The following is a 22,649-nucleotide window of genomic DNA, read 5'->3' on the forward strand; positions in this document are numbered from 1 at the left end:
AGGGGCATGGATCAGAAAACCAGTCAGTATCTCCTTAGCATTGAGTTGATCAGGCTGTTGATTGTGGCCTCTGGAATGTTGTCCCACTCCTCTTCAGTTGCTGGATATGATGTGATGGTGGCAGATGAATGGCACAGCAATGGGTACTCAGGATCTCGTCACAGTGTCTCTGTGCATTCAAATTGCCATCGGTAAAATGTAATTGTGTTTGTTGTCCATAGCTTATGCCTGCCCATACCATTACCCCACCGCCACCGTGGGGCACTGTTCACAACGTTGACATTAACAAACCGCTCGCCCATACGACGCCAGACACGTGGTCTGCGGTTGTGAGGCTGGTTGGACGTACTGCCAAATTCATTGGTAACAGCTCTGGTGGACGTTCATGCAGTCAGCAATTGTACGCTCCCTCAAAACGTGAAAGATCTGGCATTGTGTTGTGAAAAAAATGCACATTTGAGAGTGGCCTTTTATTGTCCCCAGCACAAGGTGCACCTATGTAATGATCCTCCTGTTTAATCGGCTTCTTGATATGCCACGTCTGGATTATCTTGGCAAAAAAGAAATGCTCACTAACAGGGATGTAAATAAATTTGTGCACACAATTTGAGAAAAATAAGCTTTTTGTGCATATGGAAAGTTTCTGGGATCTTTTATTTCAGCTCTTGAAACATGGGACTAACACCTACATTTGCGTTTAATATTTTTGTTCAGTGTAGTTTGAAGGTTATTATAGGGCAATTCTGCCACTTTTCAAACTCATCTCCAGCACCATACCAGAGTCAATATATGTGAAAATGGCACGTTTCTACGATCTGTGGTTAAAAAGATAAGAAGAAAGCAAAATCTGCAATGAGTCCAGAGGGAGGGTATCTTCTTTCTCCACACGTCACTCCGAATCTCGTAGTGTTTGAAAATCACTGTTTTTAAAATGTCATCAGGTAGAACTTTTTCACTTTTTTTTTCTACAAAATGTAGATATGTGCTGTTTTCACATATGTAGACACTGGTATTGTTCTGAATATGAAAATTTGCTTGAAAAGTGGTGGAATTGGCCTTAAAGACATGAAGGCAATTTGCCAGTCATTCCAGATTTAAATCCGTTGACAAGACAACATGTAGCCTAGTTTCCATCTTGTACAGTTTTTTGGAATTCTTATGTTGCTGAACATGAATCACAATTTAATAATCTATTAAGGGACAAACAATCCCCAGATACTTGATTGACTGTTTCCAGAGGCATCATTGTGGTAATGTTAACACCAGCAATGATGAGTGTTGTTGGTGGAGAGAAGTCATTGTTTATGTTGATTCTGAGTGACAGGAGGTCAACCTTGATCGCTCTGCTCCTGGCTTGGTTAGTATAGCTATTGACTGAGGTTTCTTTCGCTGCAGGACTATGTCGCAGGTTGACGTTTATCGGGATGCATCTTGTCCTAGAGGCAGAGCTGAGAGATTTACACTAGATGGGCCAGTTGCAAAGTCAAAATTGGCTAAATACGTACAAAAAATTGCTTTTTGGTCTAAAGGATACTTAGGCCCTTTATCTAATTCCCCAGAGTTAGATGAACTTCTGGATACCATTTTTATGACTTTGTCCAGTATGAAGGAAGTTAGAAGTAGTTTCGCAAACCAATGCCAACTAGCTTTAGCACAATGACTGGAAGTTTAAGGGCCTCATTGCCAAAATCACAAAGTATCCCTTTAATTCATGGTTAGGCATAAGGTCAGCAGTGTGGTTAAGGTTAGGGTTAGGTTTCAAATCAGATTGTGACTGTTTTTGTGCCAGCTAGTGACTACCCTTCAGTACATGAGTCATCCCAATAAATGCCTGTGACTCTGTGTCAAATCTATGTGGAAATACATAGGCTTATTGATTACAATAGAGAAGTAGGCACAACTATACCAAGTGTCTCTACATTGAAGATGTATTTCGACTTCACCTTGACTAGTAGTCGCGGAAGTACTCTCTCACCCTGTGTTTATTGACTACAATTCCAAGTGGCACACTTGCAGTATTCCAAATACAACATTTCTTATGCAAATAGTCAAAAAAAAAAATACTCTTAAAAGCGCTTCCCAGTAATGTGTTTGAATGGAACCATCACAGACACTTTTAAAGTAGACCTCAGACGTAAATCCCAATTGCGTTACTTTATCAAATATCAATCATGTATTGTGGTATTTGTTCAATTTAGCGACTCCCCTGTGTTCTTTCCTTATCACATCCTAACACATTTATATTAGTTTCTGATTTGACTACTTCTTCTGACTGATGGGACATGCCTGACTCAGTCAAAGTGTAGGGTTGCTCAGTCTAATTCCTCTAATTGTACATGTCCCATTAGGAGCATAAACAGTGTTTATCAGTTCTCGTTAGAAACCATATCTCTGAGCAGTACAACTCTGTGATTAGAAAGGGATATTTATTTATGCACTTTGGAGTAGGGATTTAGAATGATAGAATCGTTGTGCTCTGAAAAATTCCTAAGAGCAGGTAAACCAGTCTTGGAAGGCCTGGAGGGGAATCGAAGCCTCTAAAGGTGGGAATTGAATTGACATTAAGTGGTTTTGGTAGTTAGTTTGTATAGACTTGGGGGGGCTGTTTTGCTGTTCCAGACAGGATAATGGGTTAACATTGGTTTGAGTTGGATAACAATGATAATAGCTTTGTTGTGGTCATCTATAAGGCTGGTTTAATCACTGGAATAACATAAAACAGTTTTCCTTTGTCAAAATATTCATCTCCCAGCCTTTTAAAGAGGAGAAAGACAAAATATATTCTGTGACAAAATGATCCACCAGTTTTCAAACTCAATCAATCCCCACTTTCCCCACACACTGGCCTTTCCATTTCTGTGCAGTTGCTATGGAAACCCTGTAATTTCTTTTTTTCTCCCTCCCAGACCGTCTAGAAGCCTAATGAACGATTGGAAGTCGTATTTCCTCTCTGAGACAATTAAGATGCTATCTATTTTTACACTTTATTCTGAAAATAATTGTATTTTTTTATAAGCTGTCACTGACTGGCTATTTCAATAAGACTGCATCCTTGCCTTTTAGACCAATAATGAACAGTGACGTAAAGTGTCACAGTAAATGGGAGGTATTATTTGTAGACTATTAACATTATGAATCAGTTTAGAATCCTGATGTGAAACACTCAACCACAGTTGTATGCATTATTTTGCTTGGATAGAGTCAATCATCTCCAATAACACACTTTGTGTTGGATGTGGCTCAACGTTGATCTCTCACATTCAATTCCAGCATGGTAATAAGGTCCAGTGAATTAACTAGTGGGAAAGATAAGTCCAGTATACAGTAGAGGAATGTTATCTTTTCTGTCTAATTAAGATGATTCACATGGTCATTTGGTGTCAGGGAGCATAACATGATTCTCTCTGGGCAGCAGTGTTTTCCATGGTTTTCACATTAAACAACTTCGGAGACAATTGCACTGAGTGGAGACCGTTTAGGAGGTGCTACCACTTAGCCCCAGGTGTATGTCTAATAGAATGTTTTTGCCGTGGCAGTGAAGCCACTCTGGCATTTTCTATTCAGGTGGTGTCCACACAGGTAAACGCTACCTGCTGTGATGTTTCGCCAACACACCGTGAGGTCCATTATCCTACATTAGCGGAAGCCCGCTGTCGCCCCAGGTCTGTGTCACACGGCGCGACCTGGATAGAGAGAGAGCCCAGCCAGGCTTCAGCAGTCACCCTGAGTCATTGGCCAGGTAAGAAGAAAGGACAGTTGTTGTTTTTGCTCCTCTAACTTGGTCTTAAGGTACCATAGAGATGTCTGTGCTGTCTGTTTTACTAGATTTTTCTTGGTTGGTCTCTAATCATTATTTATGGGTAATGATTCCCTGTTGCCATCCCACTAGAAATATTGAACTCTGTAGTCTGCATCATACTTCTTCTAAAATGTGATCAGCTAGTTCCATACGGTACACATCATGTGAAGTTCTGACAGTCTGTTTGAAGATGGGACAACACACTACCATGATGAGGGAGAGGGCAAATGTGGTGCACACTCAACTTTATTGATGTACAGTTTCTTAAACAACCTTTTTCAGAAACAGCATTAGTTTCCCCTAGGACTTCTTTCAGCAGCGGTGGCAGAGTAGGGGGGGGGGGGGGGTCTTCTGGGGAATACATCTATACATCTACATTGCGCCGCTGCTAAATGCATATAGGGGAAACACTGAGCATTCAAGAAAATACTTCCCTTGTAGTATGTCAGGAGTGCAAGGACCAATAGCTGCTCGATACCATTGTGTTATGAGGATATCCTTCATAGTGGCAATACTGTATAGTATACAATGTTAACTGTAATACGTACTGCCCAAAGAGGGAATGCATTCAGCAGTCCTCAGAGGAATCTTAAGAAGTAGAATAGAAATCTCAGTATTTAGAAACATATCATCTGCCTTCATTACAATAAACGTTTCATTACAATTAAATCTACAAAACGTACAGCCCAACTCTAAATATTTATCTGTGATACAAACAAACAAATTATTTGGCAAAAAGGGAATATTGAGTAGTGGGATATTGTCTGTGGGTCAGTAGTTTGTCATGTACCCTGTCATGTACCCTGTGTGGCATATTTAAGAATAGAACAAGAAGAAAATGAAATGCAAAAAATGGAGTTTGAAAATAGCGATGATACGTTGAATAATGAATTAGGTTAGATAACATGTATGTAATGATGATGACTTGATATAGAGTTGAAGTCGGAAGTTTACATACGCCTTAACCAAATACATTTAAACTCAGTTTTTCACAATTCTTGACATTTAATCCTAGTAAAAATTCACTGTCTTAGGTCAGTTAGAATCACCACTTTATTTTAAGAATGTGAAATGTCAGAATAGTAGAGAGAATGATTTATTTATCACATTCCCAGTGGGTCAGAAGTTTACATACACTCAATTAGTATTTGGTAGCATTACCTTTAAATTGTTTAACTTAGGTCAAACGTTTTGGGTAGCCTTCCACAAGCTTCCCACAATAAGTTGGGTGAATTTTGGCCCATTCCTCCTGACAGAGCTGGTGTAACTGAGTCAGGTTTGTAGGCCTCCTTGCTCGCACACACTTTTTCAGTTCTGCACACAAATGTTCTATAGGATGAGGTCAGGGCTTTGTGATGGCCACTCCAATATCTTGACCCTGTTGTCCTTAAGCCATTTTCCACAACTTTCGAAGTATGCTTGGGGTCATTGTCCATTTGGAAGACCCATTTGTGACCAAGCTTTAACTTCCTGACTGATGTCCTCCTTTGCATTAGCGTAGCCTCCTCTGTAGCCTGTCAACTATGTGTCTGTCTATCCCTGTTCTCTCCTCTCTGCACAGACCATACAAACGCTTCACACCGCGTGGCCGCGGCCACCCTAACCTGGTGGTCCCAGCCCGCACGACCCACGTGGAGTTCCAGGTCTCCGGTAGCCTCTGGAACTGCCGATCTGCGGCCAACAAGGCAGAGTTCATCTCAGCCTATGCTTCCCTCCAGTCCCTCGACTTCTTGGCACTGACGGAAACATGGCTCACCACAGATAACACTGCTACTCCTACTGCTCTCTCTTCGTCTGCCCACGTGTTCTCGCACACCCCGAGAGCCTCTGGGCAGCGGGGCGGTGGCACCGGGATCCTCATCTCTCCCAAGTGGTCATTCTCTCTTACCCATCTGTCCATCGCCTCCTTTGAATTCCATGCTGTCACAGTTACCAGCCCTTTCAAGCTTAACATCCTTATCATTTATCGCCCTCCAGGTTCCCTCGGAGAGTTCATCAATGAGCTTGATGCCTTGATAAGCTCCTTTCCTGAGGACGGCTCACCTCTCACAGTTCTGGGTGACTTTAACCTCCCCACGTCTACCTTTGACTCATTCCTCTCTGCCTCCTTCTTTCCACTCCTCTCCTCTTTTGACCTCACCCTCTCACCTTCCCCCCCTACTCACAAGGCAGGCAATACGCTTGACCTCATCTTTACTAGATGCTGTTCTTCCACTAACCTCATTGCAACTCCCCTCCAAGTCTCCGACCACTACCTTGTATCCTTTTCCCTCTCGCTCTCATCCAACACTTCCCACACTGCCCCTACTCGGATGGTATCGCGCCGTCCCAACCTTCGCTCTCTCTCCCCCGCTACTCTCTCCTCTTCCATTCTATCATCTCTTCCCTCTGCTCAAACCTTCTCCAACCTATCTCCTGATTCTGCCTCCTCAACCCTCCTCTCCTCCCTTTCTGCATCCTTTGACTCTCTATGTCCCCTATCCTCCAGGCCGGCTCGGTCCTCCCCTCCCGCTCCGTGGCTCGACGACTCATTGCGAGCTCACAGAACAGGGCTCCGGGCAGCCGAGCGGAAATGGAGGAAAACTCGCCTCCCTGCGGACCTGGCATCCTTTCACTCCCTCCTCTCTACATTTTCCTCTTCTGTCTCTGCTGCTAAAGCCACTTTCTACCACTCTAAATTCCAAGCATCTGCCTCTAACCCTAGGAAGCTCTTTGCCACCTTCTCCTCCCTCCTGAATCCTCCTCCCCCCCCCCCCCCTCCTCCCTCTCTGCAGACGACTTCGTCAACCATTTCGAAAAGAAGGTCGACGACATCCGATCCTCGTTTGCTAAGTCAAACGACACCGCTGGTTCTGCTCACACTGCCCTACCCTGTGCTCTGACCTCTTTCTCCCCTCTCTCTCCAGATGAAATCTTGCGTCTTGTGACGGCCGGCCGCCCAACAACCTGCCCGCTTGACCCTATCCCCTCCTGTCTTCTCCAGACCATTTCCGGAGACCTTCTCCCTTACCTCACCTCGCTCATCAACTCATCCTTGACCGCTGGCTACGTCCCTTCCGTCTTCAAGAGAGCGAGAGTTGCACCCCTTCTGAAAAAACCTACACTCGATCCCTCCGATGTCAACAACTACAGACCAGTATCCCTTCTTTCTTTTCTCTCCAAAACTCTTGAACGTGCCGTCCTTGGCCAGCTCTCCTGCTATCGCTCTCAGAATGACCTTCTTGATCCAAATCAGTCAGGTTTCAAGACTAGTCATTCAACTGAGACTGCTCTTCTCTGTATCACGGAGGCGCTCCGCACTGCTAAAGCTAACTCTTTCTCCTCTGCTCTCATCCTTCTAGACCTATCGGCTGCCTTCGATACTGTGAACCATCAGATCCTCCTCTCCACCCTCTCCGAGTTGGGCATCTCCGGCGCGGCCCACGCTTGGATTGCGTCCTACCTGACAGGTCGCTCCTACCAGGTGGCGTGGCGAGAATCTGTCTCCTCACCACGCGCTCTCACCACTGGTGTCCCCCAGGGCTCTGTTCTAGGCCCTCTCCTATTCTCCCTATACACCAAGTCACTTGGCTCTGTCATAACCTCACATGGTCTCTCCTATCATTGCTATGCAGACGACACACAATTAATCTTCTCCTTTCCCCCTTCTGATGACCAGGTGGCGAATCGCATCTCTGCATGTCTGGCAGACATATCAGTGTGGATGACGGATCACCACCTCAAGCTGAACCTCGGCAAGACGGAGCTGCTCTTCCTCCCGGGGAAGGACTGCCCATTCCATGATCTCGCCATCACGGTTGACAACTCCATTGTGTCCTCCTCCCAGAGCGCTAAGAACCTTGGCGTGATCCTGGACAACACCCTGTCGTTCTCAACTAACATCAAGGCGGTGGCCCGTTCCTGTAGGTTCATGCTCTACAACATCCGCAGAGTACGACCCTGCCTCACACAGGAAGCGGCGCAGGTCCTAATCCAGGCACTTGTCATCTCCCGTCTGGATTACTGCAACTCGCTGTTGGCTGGGCTCCCTGCCTGTGCCATTAAACCCCTACAACTCATCCAAACGCCGCAGCCCGTCTGGTGTTCAACCTTCCCAAGTTCTCTCACGTCACCCCGCTCCTCCGCTCTCTCCACTGGCTTCCAGTTGAAGCTCGCATCCGCTACAAAACCATGGTGCTTGCCTACGGAGCTGTGAGGGGAACGGCACCTCAGTACCTTCAGGCTCTGATCAGGCCCTACACCCAAACAAGGGCACTGCGTTCATCCACCTCTGGCCTGCTCGCCTCCCTACCACTGAGGAAGTACAGTTCCCGCTCAGCCCAGTCAAAACTGTTCGCTGCTCTGGCACCCCAATGGTGGAACAAACTCCCTCACGACGCCAGGACAGCGGAGTCAATCACCACCTTCCGGAGACACCTGAAACCCCACCTCTTTAAGGAATACCTAGGATAGGATAAAGCAATCCTTCTGACACCCCCCCCCCCCCCTTAAAAGATTTAGATGCACTATTATAAAGTGGCTGTTCCACTGGATGTCATAAGGTGAATGCACCAATTTGTAAGTCGCTCTGGATAAGAGCGTCTGCTAAATGACTTAAATGTAAATGTAAATGTCTTGAGATGTTGCTTCAATATATCCACATACTTTTCCTGCCTCATGATGCCATCTATTTTGTGAAGTGCACCAGTCCCTCCTCCAGCAAAGCACCCCCACAGCATGATGCTGCCACCCCCGTGCTTCACAGTTGGGATGGTGTTCTTCGCCTTGCAAGCATCCCCCTTTTTCCTCCTAACAAAATGATGGTTATTATGGCCAAACAATTCTAATTTTGTTTCATCAGACCAGAGGACATTTCTCCAAAAAGTGCGATCTTTGTCCCCATGTGCAGTTGCAAACCGTAGTCTGGCTTTTTTATGGCGGTTTTGGAGCAGTGGCTTCTTCCTTGCTGAGCAGCCTTTCAGGTTATTTCGATGTAGGACTCGTTTAACTGTGGATATAGATACTTTTGTACCTGTTTCCTCCAGCATCTTCACAAGGTCTTTTGCTGTTGTTCTGGGATTGATTTGCACTTTTCGCACCAAAGAACGTTCATCTCTAGGAGACAGAACGCGTCTCCTTCCTGAGCGGTATGACGGCTGTGTGGTCCAATGGTGTTTATACTTGCGTACTATTGTTTGTACAGATGAACGTGGTACCTTCAGGCGTTTGTAAATTGCTCCCAAGGATGAACCAGACTTGTGGAGGTCTACAATGTTTTTTCAGAGGTCTTTACTGATTTCTTTTGATTTTTCCAAGATGTCAAGCAAAGTGGCACTGTGTTTGATGGTAGGCCTTGAAATACATCCACAGGTACATCTCAAATTGACTCAAATGATGTCAATTAGCCTATCAGAAGCTTCTAAATAATTTTCTGGAATTTTCCAAGCTGTTTAAAGGTACATGTAAACTTCTGACCCACTGGAATTGTGATACAGTGAATTATAAGTGTAATAATCTGTCTGTAAAAAATTACTTGTCATGCACAAAGTAGATGTCCCACCCGACTTGCCAAAACTATAATTTGTTAACAAAAAATGTGTGGAGTGGTTGAAAAACGAGTTTTAATGACTCTAACCTAAGTTTATGTAAACTTCCGACTTCAACTGTACATTGAAGGGGAGTGGAAAATACAAACCACCTTTAGGCAAAATTTTACTGAGTTTTAAATAAATAAATGCATTCACTTCTGACAGACAGCTGAGCGAGAAGAGACGTTGCTTTGTGAAAGATAGGGAAGCCAACCATTTATCTCCAAATCCATGATAAGGCTTTGGGTAGCTTATAAAAATGCAGTATCTAACTGTCAATCTGGATTTAATCTCTTCACACATGTAGGCCTTATAGATGTGTGTGTGTTTGGTTTTACTATCCTTGAGGGGACCAGAACTCTTCACAAGGATAGTAAAACAAGGAAAATTCAATCAAGTGGGGACATTTTGTCAGTCCCAACAAGGAAAAAGCCTTTTTTAGTCTTAGACTTGGGGTTAGGGTTAAGGTCAGAGTTAGGTTTAGGGTTAAGGGATAAAGAAAATAGGATTTTGAATGGGAATCAATTGTTTGGTCCCCACAAGGATAGTAAAATGTGTGTGTGTATACCTTGTGCTCGTTGCCTAATAAATAGAACTGCTGCTTGTAGAAACAGTGAGGAACTGCAGTATAATTGTATAAAACTGCTCTAAATCAACCTTTATATGAAAACCACACAAAAGTCTAACCCTAAAGCCCAGACTACTCCACATACAAATGCATGGAATGTTGCTCCATTGCAAGGTTGCACAAATGCAAAGGCAGTATTGTCTCATAAAATTTGGTCCACCTTTTTACATCATTGCTCTGTGCCTTGAGTAAAAACCCAGTAGAATCTCCAGGATGCATTAACACATAGGAATATATCTGTGCCTCACCAATTGTTGACTTGTTTATCTAAAACATGTGCATTAGTCTATTCGATTTTGCTTGAACACCTATCAATTATCCCTGAAAGAACACCACCACCCCCAGCTTCACTGTGCCTCTGCTCCATGTACAGTCCCACAACAAAAAATAGTCTCACTGTGCTGTCTAATCATTTCTCATTCAGTAAAATTAGAGTGAGAGAGAGATGAGAGTTCCATAGGTAAATCCTGCCGGGCAGAGTGACTACCCTGACTGCATGCCAATGTCCTCATGCCTGATGACCTTGTATGTTATCCAGTAGAAGATGTTGAAGAGGAGGAAGGCCATAGGGAAGGCTGCTCGAGACACAGTGTCAATCCTCTTGGCCCTGTCCACAAACCTTTTCCTTATCACCTCTTTCTCTTTAGGGGTTGGTGGTGCTGGGCTGGGGTTTGGGACAGCGTTTTTAACAGCCGACCCATCCTTCAGACACTGAGTCATGCCGTAACCAGAGAAATTGAAGCGGCCATCCCTCATGTCATCATCCTGATGGAACAAACCAAAGGCAGAACCATGGTGAGTATGCTTCTGTTCAATGGAGAGAAAGAGTTTCAGACACACTCCCATGTGCACACACACTATGACATTGTGGTGTATGGCCAGTAGCCATGTTCTTGCGTCCTTTTCTTGGCCCGTGACTCAGGTGTTGTACCCTTTACCTGAGGATGCCTCCAAGCGACATCTACAGCTGCTTCATTAACACTGGGGACACAGCTGAATGTCTCCCAGATACACCCTCCCTACCTCCCTCCCTCCCTCTGCTGCAGCAGCAACAACAAGCTAACACACTTAGATAACCTTAGATAACCTGACACACTTCAGTCAACAAGTCTCTGACTGCCCTAAATGTTCATTCAGCCCAGTTTCATCATGTCACACTTCCTTTTGAAAGACACCATTCATATGTTCAGCCATGAGGCCCTGGGATTTGGTGTAGCAGTTACTGGCACCGCCTGCCTTTGGTGCATGTAAGCCTGTGTAAGCGAGGGATTGATCGAATCCTGGTCGCATATTGCATTTTCAACACACATTTTCTCAATCTTTCCTGTCTCTCCCCATCTCTTCAATAGCAATTAAAAAAATACTAGAGTGGAACTCCCACTCTTTAAAAATGGTTAATGAGTCTGGGCTTTGCAGTGACTGTTCTAAAGGCAATCCCACTGGGCACAGACGTCAATTGAATGTCTATTCCACGTTGGTTCAATGTAATTTTCATTGAAATGGAGTAGAAACAACGTTGATTTAAGCAGTATGTGTCCAGTGGGATGCTCCTCAAGACTAGACTGTTTACCTTGTGAGTCCGCCTCTGTCTTCGCCTCAAGCGAAGTAAATCCTTCTGTTGCCTGGAAACAAAGTTAACCCCAGCATATTCCAGTAGGGCAGCGAATACAAACAGGAGACACACGGCCATCCAGATATCAATGGCCTTCACATAGGACACCTGTGACAAGAAACAAACAAACAATAGTTTACTGGGACTGCATAATCCTTGTATGTCCTGGCGTCATGATGCATCGTTCAATTAACATTTCAATGGGATTATTATCTTCCCTCATTGTGCTTTGTTATGTTAATCAGAGTTGATGTAAATTCTAAATCACTGTAATTAGAGGGGTGGTATTTGCTAACAAGTGCTTTAAACTTTCAACGCTGAAATTGATATGAGTGATTTCAGCGATAGCAATGGAAGGAAATAATTGCTGCTTCAATTACCAAGGTAACATAAAGGAAACAGTAGCAGTTAGACTGAAGCCTTCATCTCCCAGCCGGATGTGAGATGGAGGCTAGAATCTGAAGGATGACCTCTTATTCATCCTACAATGACCTCGTCTGTCTCTCAAGATGACAGGTCATTTATGCATGGAGAGAAAACAACTCAATGTTGTTGAGTGCTCTTTAGGCATATTGAGCTTTTGTTGCTCTGAGTTGGGCCTCTCAAAGTCCCCTCTTAATGTTTATCAGCGTTTTTTTCATGTGGGCCTCTTTGACGTGGCCGAGCCCTCCGTGGTCATGTGTGGTCCAATGTGTAGGAAAATTATTGATCTTTAAGAGATGACTCACACTGGAGGCCTCTTGCTAGAGTAAGTGTGAATAGCAATTTAGTGTTTGACAGTGTACTGTCGCTGTGTATACACTACTGTTTAATTTAGTCATGTTATATCACCACCTAAATCACTGTTCTAACAAGTTAAATACATTTCTTAAATATATTGTGATAATGTAATGTTTAAAGGTCTTCTCTGTTTTGCAACTTATTGATTTAAAAAATGAAAGACACAAATGCATTGACATTCGCTTGATATAAATCAATTGATTGCTTATCTATTGCCCTAGGCCACTTGAATCAGAACCCAATACTTATAATTCAGGGAAGCATGGAGACTTCAACCTTAGGCATATTTACATTTCATGAGCAGTATCTGATTATGTACGACTTCAAAAATGAGTAGGAAATGGAAGATTGATCTGAACATGGCCCTCTCTCCTCCATCAGATTGTCCCCTCACCCTGCTTTGGGTTAACAGGATTACCTTGGGAAGGGAGGCTCTGGAGCCGGAGCTCTGGGTTGTCATGGTGAGCACGGTGGTGATGCCCAGCGCTACCCTGGCGGGCGCGGCGTCCATGTTGATCCAGAAGGAGACCCAGGACAGGATGACGATGAGGAGGCTGGGGATGTACATCTGGATCAGGTAGTAACCCATCTGTCTCTCCAAGTGGAACTTCACCTCAATGCAGGTGAATTTACCTGGAGAACAAAACACACTGACACCTCAGATCAGGGACGGTGTGGTGAGAGGTGTGGTGTGTGTGCGTGAGAATGTCTGTGTGTGTGTGTGTGTGTGTGTACAGTATGTGTGTGTGTGTGGTTCTCTGACCGGTGTTGTAGCTTTTGGTACAGTATCCCAGCTCCTTCTCATCTCTCATGATAAACTGGGGGAGGGTCAGCCCTGCAGCCACCTGCACCGGATTTTTGTCCTTGCTCTCCCACTCAAAGATCAAATCATTCATGGTGTAGCCAACTGAGGAATGAATGAATACAGCAAAGATGTTTGAGATGTTATTGCATTTTTACAAAACATATTGCATGTGCTTTGCCATGTGGGATGTAAGGAGCAGTCACTTACAGCTCTCCAGTTGCATGGTACAGATCTGCATGTCCATGGGAAAGTTCTTCAGATCCATTGGACAAGATAGTATGAGAGTCAACCTTTGAAGAAGAGACATGTAAAGGTAAGGAGTCAACTGTGCAGGCATTTTTTGTGAATGTACAAATAAATGATATCAATTATGTAGATACTGGCTTATTACATTATCGTGTTCTATACCTCACGCAATAGATGCATGTAATGTAAAAGTAAAAATCTTATATGGAACCTAATTTTTACTGTTTCAAGATTTAAATACAAGCTCCCTACAATGTATGCCTACTGTGTACAGTATGTGATAAACATATGCTCCTCTCCTGCAGTCAATGCTCTTTCTCCTTCCCCTCTGAGAGCCTCCTGCTCCCACACAGCATGTGGGATTCCCTTCAGCAGGTTCTTATCACACTTTCATTACTGGACAGTTATTGCGTCTGAGATGTATTGTCGTCTGCAGTCTGCTCTCTCTCTCATCTCTTCTCTCATGAATGGAGCGAGCGGCTAACCACCTTTCATCTGTTCTCTCAGAACCCCCTGCCTCCCTCCACACCTGGGCTCCCCCATCTGAATCAGCTCTCCAAATGGACAAAATTGAGCTGCATTATTCCGCTGCCTTGAGGTTTAAATCTGAGGCGGAGTTGTGTGACTGAAGTGATATTGAAATGAAATGAAATTTAATGTAATGTTAGTGTAGTAGTGATTTTTGTAGGAGGAGGCTATTGTATGAAGGTTACCCATGTCTCATCTACTACGAGTGGGCTGCATCTACTGCGAAGTGATTCCATCTTACTGATCCCATGCAATGCTAGGGATGAAGCAAATGCCCAGTGGAAATGAATAGCCTACATGAGCGGCTTTTTTCCCCATACTCCGTCCCTGAACGTATTCTAAACATCTTTGGAGAAAAATTCCCTGTAGCCTTTGGCTACTCTAGTAGTTTGTGTTTCTATGGAGACTCTTATTGGAGACCATATTGCAGCCAATTCCTCCAGGTAAAGGAATGCTTTATTGAGATGAATCCCATGAAGCCAGAGAGATAGTCTTTGATGTTTCTTACAAAAGTAATTACATGTGCGTTAAGGGCTTGGAAGTAGACTAACGTTAAAGGGAATCTCTGTATGCTGAAATCTCACTGGATTTTAATATTTTCTTTGTTTGGATGTTTCCAACAGGAAATGTTCTGCGTGATCTTGTTCTACATCTCTCCAGCCTATTTCACTTATTTCCCCAATCAATAGAGTTGAGTCCACCATTCAATGCATGCCCCACATCTGACCTGATACTGTACAGGACGGTACCATCTTTGAAGACCCTCAGGAGCTTGTTGTCTGTGGTGACATCATGGAAGTTGGCGCCTTTCTCATTGGCGAAGAACAGGTCAGGTTTCCAGATAGAATCCAACATGGACGGATCCAGGTCCAGAGAGGAGTCTGGGTATTTGCTGTACGCCAGCCGAGGGTCTCTCCACTTCTGTCGCAGGAAGATGTTCACTCTGTAATCCTTGAGGAAATAGTGAAATCTGCTTTAGAACTGCTTTATTTTGACATATAAACTACTTTTGTCTATCTCCATTAAATATACAGTACTCTACTTTTGATGATTAGAATATGTTGTGTTATAGTCAGTGAATACAATGACTGGTCACTTACTCATGAAAACATTTTTTTGCTGTGGACTTTTACATATTTAGAATGATAGCGCTACTAATACAAAACAACATTATCCTCTTAATATGTAGGCCAAATGCCTGCCTCAGGTTTTTGGTTCCATCGTAGTGACATGCAGTATTACATTTGGCACTAAGGCACTAATATTGCACCAATGATACCAATATTAATATTAATATCAATGGTAATAGAATACTGACACTGTGGGACTACCACAACCTTAACTAGAGAAATTGCTCAATATATTTTTTTACATAGAATTGTAATATGATAAATAATAGCATGAATGAATGGATGCAATACATGGATTTCAATGCATATTTGTATGTTTGTAAATCACCACACAATACCATCATCTAAAATCCAAATGACATTTTAAGAGTATGACTAAGAGTAGATACAAATGTGTTGAAAAGAGCCATCAAAGAATTGCAGCCATCAGTCTAACTTAGTTACTTGCTCCATATGATCAGTTTTCTCTGTTATTGCTGAAGGTCCATAATAGGAGATAGATGATGTTTGGGTGACCCAGGAAGTACATTGAAGTTTGAAGATGCATTTAGTATTGAATCATGCAGGTTTTAAGAAGCTAAATTGATTGCAGATGAACAGACCGTATCAGATGAGATGCCTTTTCTCTCCCTTTCAGAACATACCTATTTGGTAGGCAGTAGTGTATTTGTGGTCAACAGTCTATTGGCAGTCCCAGATGTGTATGCTTATGTGTGACAAGTTATTGAACAACTGGGGGCAAATGGTTGAACCCCAGCTCAGCTGGCAAAGTACTGTCATTGCGATATAACTATTGAATGGGATCTCAATGCCTATTCCAGGTTTGCTATTGTTTACCCCTTGGGCAGTTGGATGTCTTCAGATATTACACCTGATCAATCTGCTTAAATCTCACACCTACAGCTATTGGCTGCAATTAAAGTGAATTATGTGCTTGCATTCACTGTGTAAATTATTAAAACAGAACTAATTTAACACATGCACAAGGGAGTGTCATGGGAATAGCAATCCAATATTGCCTTGAGTATAGTGTGCTATACTTGCCCCCTGGAGCTGCCAATAGACTAAGGGGATGGGACAAAGTGAATCATTGCACATGAAGAAGCAAACGTTGAAAACATCCATAAACTAATAGGAAAATTAGCTCATGAACAGTAAAGAAACTATTTGGATTGGATGATTTAAGTCTTAAACTCCAGAGGAGAAAAATAGCCAGGCTGTAGACAACATGACCAAGCACAACACTCCAACTCACCATTGTAGTTTCTGCTATAGAACCAAAGCTGTTGATAAATATGTTGCAGGTAACATTAACTGGGGGACCTGCAGGTTGGAGGACAGATAGCACATTGACATGTTTGACAGGGAAGAGGTAAAGCAAGAAGACGTTCGGGACACTTACCATGCTGGCCTCTGTGACCGAGCCCAAAGCTGTTGATAAAAATATTGCATGTAACGTTTACAGGGGGACCTGTGAAATGGAGTGAGAATGAGGTGACAAGAAAAAGTCAATACGTTTTGTGGCCCTTAATTATCATGTGCCATCTGCACGGGGTGCTTTAGCAAATAGAGGTGAGAGAGGTTGAAGAAGATAGTGGTGCAATATCTGTTGGACGTAACTTGAGTGTAATAAATGTATCTATCACCAAAATATGGGCTGTATGTATTTCTGTCAACATAAGAAAGGCATGTTGTTCTCCTAAGCACGCCATGCAAGTCATAAAGCCACAGATAGTCGTTGACTAATCTCATCACCCAGTGTTTGTCTTCAAAAGCAGGCCTGGTACAGTAATAAGACCAGGTTAAAAATGGCGGGATCATTATTCAACAAACAGTGGTATCATTCAGAAATACTGACTTACTTCAAAAGTATGGTCCCTGGTAAGTGGGGCTAGTCATTGACTAAATCAATAAGGATGACAAGGAATGTTTTACTGGATGGGGTTAAAGGACAGACAAAAACACATGCTGAAAGACAAACCGAGAGACACGTTGACACACACATACACACACACACACACACACACACACACACACTGGCATTAAACAGTGGCACATGCAAACAGAACAGTTAATTTAGTGACAGAAGCGTTACGCTAATATCTTTGAGGACTGGTGGCAGAATGACTGGTAAATACATTAACAGTGGGAAAAAAATTGTAGGAAATAGTAAACCCTATGTCATCTCAACGCCCTTCACTGACATGAGTTCTCCAAGCAGCCTTCACTGACATGAGTTCTCCAAGCAGCCTTCACTGACATGAGTTCTCCAAGCAGCCTTCACTGATATGAGTTCACCAAGCAGCCTTCACTGACATGAGTTCTCCAAGCAGCCTTCACTGACATGAGTTCTCCAAGCAGCCTTCACTGACATGAGTTCTCCAAGCAGCCTTCACTGACATGAGTTCTCCAAGCAGCCTTCACTGACATGAGTTCACCAAGCAGCCTTCACTGACATGAGTTCACCAAGCAGCCTTCACTGACATGAGTTCTCCAAGCAGCCTTCACTGACATGAGTTCTCCAAGCAGCCTCAGACAGCAATGACCCTTTAAAGCAGCGCCAAATCTTGGTCTCTGTGTTAAGATGTGAGCACAGTGCCCTTCCCCTGTGTATTCATCAATATTCAATGTGACGTGGTGGTATTAATATTTGCCTCTGTTTGTAGTCGGGCAACTACATTTAACGTCAGTAACAGAATTTTTTTACGGAATAACTCTGCACAACAACCTCGGCAAGGAAATGTAGGTCAGGCTCCAGCAGCACTGTGGGGAATAGTTGTGACACAGTATGGTTTGTAAGTGATAAACTAGCATCATCTATGTATATCCCTGTATACTGTACATGGATGTGCAAATGTACTGTAAGTGTGTGTGCGTGCGCATGTGATGGTGTGGTATTACACCTCATTAGACTGGAATTCTCTATCTGCCAGAGACTCTGTCCTTCATCATTTTACCAGACAAGGTAAGATCATGTTTTTCACTCCAGACTTTTTTTCACCTCTACTCCAGCATTCTCCCATATCCATAAACTGATAAAAATTGTTTCTGCTTTTCAGAACAGACAAGTCTTCCCCTGATCTTAAGTCAATTTCTGAGGTCTTGTCTACACTTGTTTTCCATTCTCCCAGACGGAGTGGATAGATCTGGGCCAATATTTCTGGGTTGAGGCTGAGTCTTGCTGACCAATCTCAGACTGGGTTTCCTGTGCTACTCTCCTCACAGTGGCCTTCTCTTCAGCATGCCTGCCTCCCTGTCTGGGGTGTGCCCCTGCCTGCCGTTGACGTTTATTGTCATGAATCTTGCACTGGAGGAAGAACTGAGCAATTTCCACTATATGAGCCAGCTGCAAAGTCAAAATTGGCTATATTGTAAAAATAATGAAAACAAGAATGTAAGGTTAGGCATTAGGCTTAGCAATGTGGTTAAGGTTAGGTTTAAATTAATTGTATGACTTTGTGGCTGTGCTAGCTAGTGACCACTGTGCAAAGCTGCCTCCAGGGCAAGATTCATGACAATAAATGCCAACCTGCTCCCTGAGCCCCACCAATGAGTTCCCTTCCCTCTCCTTACTCAGCTCCATCACAGTGACAGATGCTGTGTCTCTCCCCCTCACCACAACACAACAATAGAGGAACTCAACAGCCCACAGTCTAGCTAGAGGGAACCAATCCCTCATCTGTGGCTGTCACTGTGGCACCACCGTTGGTTTGGGGCCCACATCTATAACTTTAAGCTCATTATTGTTTTTCTAGTGTTGAATACTGATGGTAAATATAGCTGTTGCACACTATAAATGACAATTGAGGAAATAGCTATAGTTATTGGGTGTTGTGGTGGTGGGCTGAGATACAAAACTATATCTAGCCTACTGCTTGGTTCTGGTGTGAGCCCTTCATGTTCGATAGCTCAATCCCCTAAATCCTACAGGGATGAGGATGTCACTGTCTACAGGTGTCTACAGGTGTGTCTACAGATAGCCATTCTTCTTTAAATATTTAAGGAGTTTGTTCCATCAATAGACAAGTACATAATTAATGTTCATAATGGGCCTTATTGACTATTGAGGGGTTTTTAAGTTGAGAATGTATTCATTGTTCAAAATATGCCCTATTGACTGTTGAGGGTGTGTTCAGTTGAGAATGTATACACCTACATCATAATATGTAAGGGATGTCAATACTTTAGAAAATTAAATATAGCCATATAGGTGGATACAATGATAATCCCAGATGCATTTTATGCAAAGGTTTTGTAATCCACACTAAACAAGTCATAAGAAAGTCAAATAAAAACCAACCTTTGAAGTTCGGTCTTATTCGTGCATCATAACCCGATGTTCTACCCATCAATGAGTCCAGAAAGTCTGAGGGAGACAAGTTAGTAGTAGATCCTGATCTGGACTCATGCTCCTTGGCATCCACCACCCTGTGAGAAACAAATGGAAAACACCTACTTAGTCCAAAGTGTGGGGAAAACATTTCTATTTAAACACAACCAAATATTATCCTGGCCTGAATAGGTATGGAGAGAAACACAAATGGGATTCAAATTCTATGATTATGAAGAATTATAATAGTGTGGAACACCTTGGCAGACAAGGTGTGCAATAAGTCTCTTGTCACTGTAATGGAGAATTGGCATCGTGACTCTCCTCATTGTATACATATAGGCTATGCACATTTTGAAATAAATCACTCCGGCATAGGCTACTATAATTTCACAACGTTTTGACAACGCCCACAGAGTTAGAGGCAGTGATTAGCTTGGCTACACATCCTAAGCTATATTTTCAGTCCAATGACTGAACATGAAAGCTATATGATTTCTACCTTCCATTAGTAACATTGTAACTTTGAGGTCCATGGGGAAATAACGTGTTCATTTTAGGTAGGTTCATATTAAATTTCCTAAACTTTGTTTTAATGGCAACGCACACCTTTTCAAACAATGAACATTACAGTTGAATAGACTACATATACATACATCCAAGAAAGTATCTAATTCGATTTGGAATAGTTTTATTTGTTTATGTTAAATGGCCAATAACGTAGCCATTCACCTACCTGCTGTTGTTGGTCCCCATTAAACATGCAAATAAAGCAGTTAAGACTTTGATAAAGGGGCGATTCATTCCTCTTGATTTTTTATTTCTTCACTTCTTTATTTCTTCCATATGTGAATGCTGGTCAAACACAATCCAAGCAGCAGTATCGCTTTATTTCTGACCAAAGCGCAGTTGGGTGTTCTCGTGGCACACAGAGAATACGCAGGTGGCATTCCAGTCCGTAGGATCATAGTTTAGTTTGATGAAACACTGGTTCCCAGAATCATAAATTCGGAGTCATTGCCACCGAAAAAATAACCTGTAAAAAAAACGTCGTGAGGTGACACAATTCGCCGAGTCGTCAATGAGGCGTTCTCACTTTCATTCAAAAACTCACTGAAAACAGATGTATGTTCTCAAAAACATATAGCGGTGTTAAAGCATAATCTTTCCTTGCGTTGAAGACTGTCCACTGCTGGAATGGAGACAAGTGGACGCCTCTTCCGATTCAGCACTTGGATAGCTCCCGTTACCTTTGCGCGCAAGCGCACCATTAAGAACTGGAGGACGCGAGTTGATTTTCAATATGTCATATAAATGAGGAATACAACATTTTAAAAATAAATTCAAACTAGCGTTGTTAATGATCCAAATTCCTGTGTTTCGAGTAAAATCCCCCTGAGAGCTGTCCATAAAAAGGTATGGATATGGAAGTGCTCAGGTCAGGAGGGACTGCACACAGATGTTGTGTGCCAGAACATCTTGTTGTCAGACAATAGTTTTCTAGAATGTTTCATCACCTGACACTGGCTGGCTGGCTGGCTGCAACCTGGTCTCAGAGCACTTCATATTATTCTGTAAGTAAATCTAAGAAACTCCATTTAGTTTGATATATTACGTTTCATGTGGTATGTATTAATATGTGGATGTCCATCACCCATTTTGTATGATATTATATGAATTACAATTCGTATTATAAGGTAAGAATTTGCAAAAAGTACTATATGTTACGAATTGTAGCTAGCTGTCGAACGTAGGTAAGCAGTTGCTTATCTACAGATAGTTTGTTGATAGTATAACCATCTGTAGATCACCTATACGGGACTATCTGAATAAAGTGTGACCCAAATGACTAATGTTTTCCAATGGAGACACATAAGGCAATTAACCACCCAGAAAAGAGAGAAATACAGCATCCTCTGTGAACAGTAACAGGTACACTAACAACGTTTAGGTTGGTGCTGCAAAACCAGCATCAACCAGAGTCTAAATGGATTGCACTATAAACCAGGCAATGTAAAATCCTCAATTCCACATAGAGCAGCAAGCAACAGCAGCCAATCTCACTTGTATCTGGGCAGTTTTGTGAAAGAGAGGCTTGTCCTGCATTGTGCCTTATTTTAATGGGCATAGGAAGTCCTGGGTAAGGGAAAGAGACAGCTCTATTCGGGGGATTAGGGTGTTTTATTATTGTTAAACCCACAGATGGATACATCTCTCTTTCCTTTTGGCGACGTGCAGAATGGGATTTAAATTCCTTAATTATCTGACGGTTATCTGATCCACCTGCCCAAAGGTCCTTACTGATGGGATCTAATGACCAGTTGGAGTGGGGACGGGAGGTTGGAACATGGTCAAGCCAATTGTAGCTGTCTTTGGACTCGGAGTGACTACGGACGGGGTCAGTGTGTCTGATCCTCTATACATTGTCTCATTACTTATTCATCATACATCCTGTCTGGGTTTATTTAATGAGATATGGGAATAGTTTCTGGTTGATCGGTGAAACCTTCTCTAAGATAACGCTTGCCAAGATGAGGGTTTCTCAATAGGAATGTTAAGATATTTTTCTGGGATCTGAGACAAGATATGTTTTGGTGTGTGTGTTGTGTACAAAAGTCTTCCTATTGACGGGAAACAGGAGCGGAACTATTGCAGCTCATTACAATAGGCCAAGGCTACTTTAATAAAGATTGGGAAACACCCCCGGCTGCATCTTTTGGTTTTTGCCCTAGCACTACATAGCTGATTCAAATGACCAACTCATCATCAAGCTTTGATTGGTTGAATCAGCTGTGTAGTGCGAAGGCAAAAAACTAAACGTGCACCCAGGGGGGGCCCCAGGACCGACTTTGGGAAACCCTGACCTAGATGATTCAATATTGGTCTGATGACTCAAAACATACTACATTTTTTCCTCTACATTTTCTAATTTAAAATATAATTTTTAATGGCTGTGACTGGAAGGTTTATGTATTGTATACTCTGTAGTGCAAATCAAACTGATTCATCCATTGAAAGTCTCTTAACCTTTCATTGCCGTTGGGGAGTAGAGCATGTCAATTCGCAGGCGCTCTAATGAAAAAGAAAGGACACACCTCAAACCAGAGCAAGTCATACATCCTGTACCATGAGATCCAATGTGACACTTGTAATTTGGTTCATACAATTAAACAGGGGAGGAGAGAAGGAGGAGGAAGATGGAGTGGATTATTTCCTCCTGGGCC

The 22,649-nt window shown here is 42.9% G+C and overlaps 1 protein-coding gene across 1 annotated transcript; it reads right to left on the reverse strand.

The window, feature by feature from the left end:
• Nucleotides 1-9,050: 9,050 nt before the first annotated feature.
• On the reverse strand, nt 9,051-20,900 carry LOC129816853 (glycine receptor subunit alpha-2-like). The gene is made up of 9 exons (XM_055871785.1): nt 20,162-20,900; nt 19,396-19,523; nt 16,351-16,418; nt 14,693-14,916; nt 13,399-13,481; nt 13,150-13,293; nt 12,805-13,019; nt 11,565-11,714; nt 9,051-10,759 (listed from the first exon to the last, which is right to left on the reverse strand). The coding sequence occupies exons 1-9, from the start codon at nt 20,227-20,229 to the stop codon at nt 10,478-10,480; spliced, it is 1,362 nt and encodes a 453-aa protein (XP_055727760.1). The 5' UTR covers nt 20,230-20,900; the 3' UTR covers nt 9,051-10,477.
• Between the last annotated feature and the right edge of the window lie 1,749 nt (nt 20,901-22,649).

The sequence above is a fragment of the Salvelinus fontinalis genome, chromosome 19, assembly GCF_029448725.1.
Source record: "Salvelinus fontinalis isolate EN_2023a chromosome 19, ASM2944872v1, whole genome shotgun sequence".
Classification (NCBI taxonomy): domain Eukaryota; kingdom Metazoa; phylum Chordata; class Actinopteri; order Salmoniformes; family Salmonidae; genus Salvelinus; species Salvelinus fontinalis.

Coding starts and splice junctions, on each gene's coding strand:
- LOC129816853 (XM_055871785.1), bottom strand. CDS start 20,229: ATGAATCGCCCCTTTATCAAAGTCTTAACTGCTTTATTTGCATGTTTA. Junction 14,917..16,350: donor CTATAGCAGAAACTACAATG/GTGAGTTGGAGT, acceptor TATTTCCTCAAG/GATTACAGAGTGAACATCTT. Junction 10,760..11,564: donor GACAGAGGCGGACTCACAAG/GTAAACAGTCTA, acceptor TTGTTCCATCAG/GATGATGACATGAGGGATGG.